General features: G+C 38.1%; 1 protein-coding gene and 1 long non-coding RNA gene across 2 annotated transcripts; both read right to left on the minus strand.

Moving 5' to 3' along the window:
* Positions 1-1,508: 1,508 nt before the first annotated feature.
* Positions 1,509-2,797, minus strand: LOC124461341. Its single transcript, XM_047012868.1, has 2 exons — positions 2,234-2,797; positions 1,509-1,804 (listed from the first exon to the last, which is right to left on the minus strand). The coding sequence occupies exons 1-2, from the start codon at positions 2,727-2,729 to the stop codon at positions 1,509-1,511; spliced, it is 792 nt and encodes a 263-aa protein (XP_046868824.1). The 5' UTR covers positions 2,730-2,797.
* Positions 2,798-3,131: 334 nt separating this feature from the next.
* On the minus strand, positions 3,132-3,462 carry LOC124461340. The gene is made up of 2 exons (XR_006955038.1): positions 3,353-3,462; positions 3,132-3,286 (listed from the first exon to the last, which is right to left on the minus strand). It is a non-coding gene; the product is annotated as an uncharacterized LOC124461340 (long non-coding RNA).
* Positions 3,463-4,154: the final 692 nt, after the last annotated feature.

A 4,154-nucleotide genomic window follows, 5' to 3' on the forward strand; every position in this document is an offset into this window, starting at 1 on the left:
GTTTTCTTGTGGGCCCGCTAAAACATCGAACCTTAGCGCCAAACTCAACAGCAACTGTTTCGTGTCTTTGCTCATTTAACGACCTATCAGACTGTATCCTAATGAAACAATAACTCTGCACTAACTCTTTTATTTAATTTTATACTAACTGTTTCGTCTACCTGATCATTAACTGTTTCTTCTAATTGTTTACTAACTGTTCCTCTAATTGTTAACTAACTGTTTCATCTAACTGTTTCTTTTAACTGTTTTGTAACTGTTTCATCTAACTGTTTACGATTGTTTAAGTTATTTTCTCTGTTTTCCAGGCTCCACTTTTTGTACTGTAACCAATTTCAATACGCTTAGATCAAATTTTAAATTACATTCTGTTAAAACATCTTTTCCAAGACTCATAGACTCATTTGGTACTACATTTAAATAAAAAATATCAAAGAAGCTAACATCGGCTATGCCGAAGTTTATATACCCTTGCAGTCCTAGGTAATAATAATTTTACATGTTTGTTTTCTGCAACTCAATTCATCAATATACAAACAAAACAATTTTATTCTCTATTTTACAATTTGTTCTTCTTCTTCCCTCATTCCAAAGCAAAGCAACGCACGCATACACATACACTTTATGTAGCGTTACGTCTGTGTGTGTATGCATATACTCTGTTGTTGACGAAAGACGTAGTAGACAGCAAGCAGCGCTGCCGGCAGAGCTGGGAGCAGAGCCGATTTTTATATTGACTGTAACTTGTGTTATATTTATCCGATCACATTCAAATTTTGGGATCTGGGGTTTTATATCACATATGTAAATTTCATAGCATACTCCAATTTTTATGAAAATGTTTCTTCTAGTTCTTCTAGAGCTATATGATATAGTGGTCCGATCCTGATGGTTTCAACCTTTATTTTCCCGGGTAATAAAAAACCCCGAACATCTGACCAATTTTATAATACCCTCTGCAAGGGTATAATAACATTTTATTGATCCTTTCTATTGAACATAATGTTTTTCCAAATATGTTTAATTGGCTTTGATTTAAACCGAAATATTCTTTCAATACTGGCTTAAGTGCCATATGACGTTTTTTAACCAAAGAAATATAACTTATAGGAGGCACGCTGCAATTAATATAGGTATACTAGCAAACACGGCGAACTTCGTAACGCCTAACAGTCAAAGAATTTCGTGTTACCTTTTAGCTTGAAACTTGCCATTTAAAATGGTGGCCTCAATCACGTTCTTCATTAATTTTTTAATAACCAATCGTGTGCCATTGCACAGCCGTGGTGGGTTCAAGTTACGGAGCAAAATCACCGGAGATCCTACTTTCAATTGTAAGTGGTTCGGTGGCATGCCTGGCAAATCCTAGGAATTCAAAAATTCTACTGGGTAATTTACAGCTTCGATAGTATTGCAAACTGTATCAACAGATTTGTATGACACAGAGTCTGTTGGCAACAATTGTTGTATCTTGAAATTTAATCCATGAACGTCCACATTTTTCGCTGCTAAAATGGCTCTTTCTGCCAGCCACTCAAGATTATATATTGTGTGTGTACATCGGGAAATATACAGTCGATGAGAACATCTTGCGAGTGGACGATTGTGCAAAAACCGGTTGGTAATTTTATTGATCCAGTATTTTCATGTACGGCAACTTTCCCATTGCCAATATCTAATAGCTGTTTCGAAAAAGTTTCGGCGGAGGGATCCTGAAGCGTTTGAACGCGCATGTTCACATGCCCTGCCACGCTTCGCTGTGCCCGCTTTTGAAAAATTAAAATTGCGGTTGGTAATTTTATTGCTGAAATTCAAGTTAAACCCGTGAAGTAGATGTCTTTGGATATGTTGAACGTCTTATTACTATGTTAAATTCTATTTAACTCTATTGCTGAGTTGCAGTTAAGTATAAATTACAGTCTATTTGTTAAGCAATATACATTTGAGTGATTTATAAATGAAAAACGAAAGCTGGCGTACTACGAAAACATTCAATGTAATTTAGATGGATGGCAAAATGTTGAGCAAAATCTTTTACTACTCTTAAAGCTTGGGTATAAAAAATAGATGTTGCCCGATTCTCAGTCCTACACGATCTGCATAAAAAATTTCGTGAGAATCGGTCGAGCCGTTTCGGAGTAGTTTGGTAACAAACACCACACTCGAGAATTTTATATATATAGATATCCATGTATTAATTGAAGAGTTTTCATATTCTTAATGAATGAATTACCTGTTACCGGATCTCGTTGCTTAAGGTTTATGCAATATCCGTCTTGTCCCTTCCAAAAAATGAGTGGATATTGGAGAGCATCATATAAACGATGGGTATCAGGAATGGACTGAAGAGAATTATTTCTTCTTCGAATCACGATTTGTCGCGTAGCTGTATGGTCGCCAACCATGATTCCAACCACGTCGTCAACAACAGGTGCGTTGAATCGACGTATATGCCCTCCAGCTGGTGTTCTATCAGGATTGATGAAAATAGCGTGATTGTCACTTTGTAGCTTATACATATGTGATTTGAATAATTTCAACAATTCGTTGTGCTCATTTAACAGAGCGTCCAGCTCGCTGACAATGCGCGTTGCAAATGGTGAATTGAATTGCCGAATTGAACGCAAGAACAGCGAAGAATTTGGATCAGTACCAATAAGGAGGCCGTGCAATGGTTCCGGCGGTGTTTCAATTTCTGGAAGTTTCACTTTTCCTGATGAGCAACACATCTTAATTGGCTCATTTTTAAATTTAAGGGCTTGACAGTGCGGGCATTCCTTGTCCAATGTACCAATTACCACTTTAGAATGAGCGTAATATTCAATATCACATTACATCGTAATGTGATGTAAATGCTCGAAGTACTTGTTGATGTTGGTCAATCCCTCTACGTCTGTTGGCTACGAATCTGCGCGCTTCTCTTCGTTCCAATTGTCTTTGTTGGTTTCGCTCATCTCGTGATGCACGTAACTGCGCCATTCTTACACGGACATCTGCATTACTTTGTTGCCTTTCTGCATCTGATCTTATTGCTCTTTTATCTTGCATGCCTCTAGATCTGTTTGTTTGACGACTCAAATTAGCCCCCCTGCGTGTTCGTGGCATTGTTGTAATAAATCAAGTTGGAAAACTGATTGGTGTATAACGTGTATTATTTTCTTGATCAATAATTAGCGCAGCGAGTTCGGTCGCACTCGAGTTGTAACAACGACTGAACTCGAGACGCACAATTCTTGTGCGCGCCTTCCACCGAACCACACTCGGCGACAGCGACAGAACGCTTGTCCTGAAGTTAAATGAAAATTTCAACTGTTTGTTCCGAAAAAAAACTGGAAAATTAAATTTTGTATACGGAAATCCCCAAGCGAAGCCGTGTGAACTCAACAGTGTACATCACCTTACTGAAATCTAGAAAGTCTCAACGTTGTATATGGTTTTTCACGGCCTGTTTCGATTGGAAGATTTAAATTATTTTGTTGAATTTCATCTCTTATCAAGTAGGCCGTGTGTCTAATTTCACTCGTATAAAACACAGGGTAGTTCAGATATCCAGCACAGTTAGTCAGTTTTAATCGTGAGCTCGTTATTATTTGGGTATAAAAAATAGATGTTGGCCTATTCTCAGTCCTACACGATCTGCATAAAAAATTTCGTGAGAATCGGTCGAGGCGTTTCGGAGTAGTTTGGTAACAAACACTACACACTCGAGAATTTTATATATATAGATATAGATATTTTACAAAAATATTTATAGAATATTCTTACATATTGGTTGTCAGCCGCACTCTTCCTGTCCGGACATTGGGCGACAAAATGGCCAAATTCACCAAAAGGGTAGGAAGATCCTCGCTCCCTTTTCGGTGTATAGCAATCAGTTGCCAGATGACCCTTGGAATTGCAATTCACGCAACGCACATCCTTACTGTTATAAGACTTTCTGTCCGATTGTGTTGGAATAGGATGTTGCTTTAGCGCCGGTAGACGCACTGATGAAAACGCCTGAAGGATTCGCCTTGGATCAGAGAAACACTGGACACGTGCTTGATCGGATGATATCCCTTCAATGATGCACTCCGATGAAAAGATGAGGCTGGCTGATGACATCAACATCGATATAGTTTTTCCATGAAATGTTTCACCAGGTCTATGTAGAG

Source organism: Drosophila willistoni, unplaced genomic scaffold (genome assembly GCF_018902025.1).
Source record: "Drosophila willistoni isolate 14030-0811.24 unplaced genomic scaffold, UCI_dwil_1.1 Seg358, whole genome shotgun sequence".
NCBI lineage: Eukaryota > Metazoa > Arthropoda > Insecta > Diptera > Drosophilidae > Drosophila > Drosophila willistoni.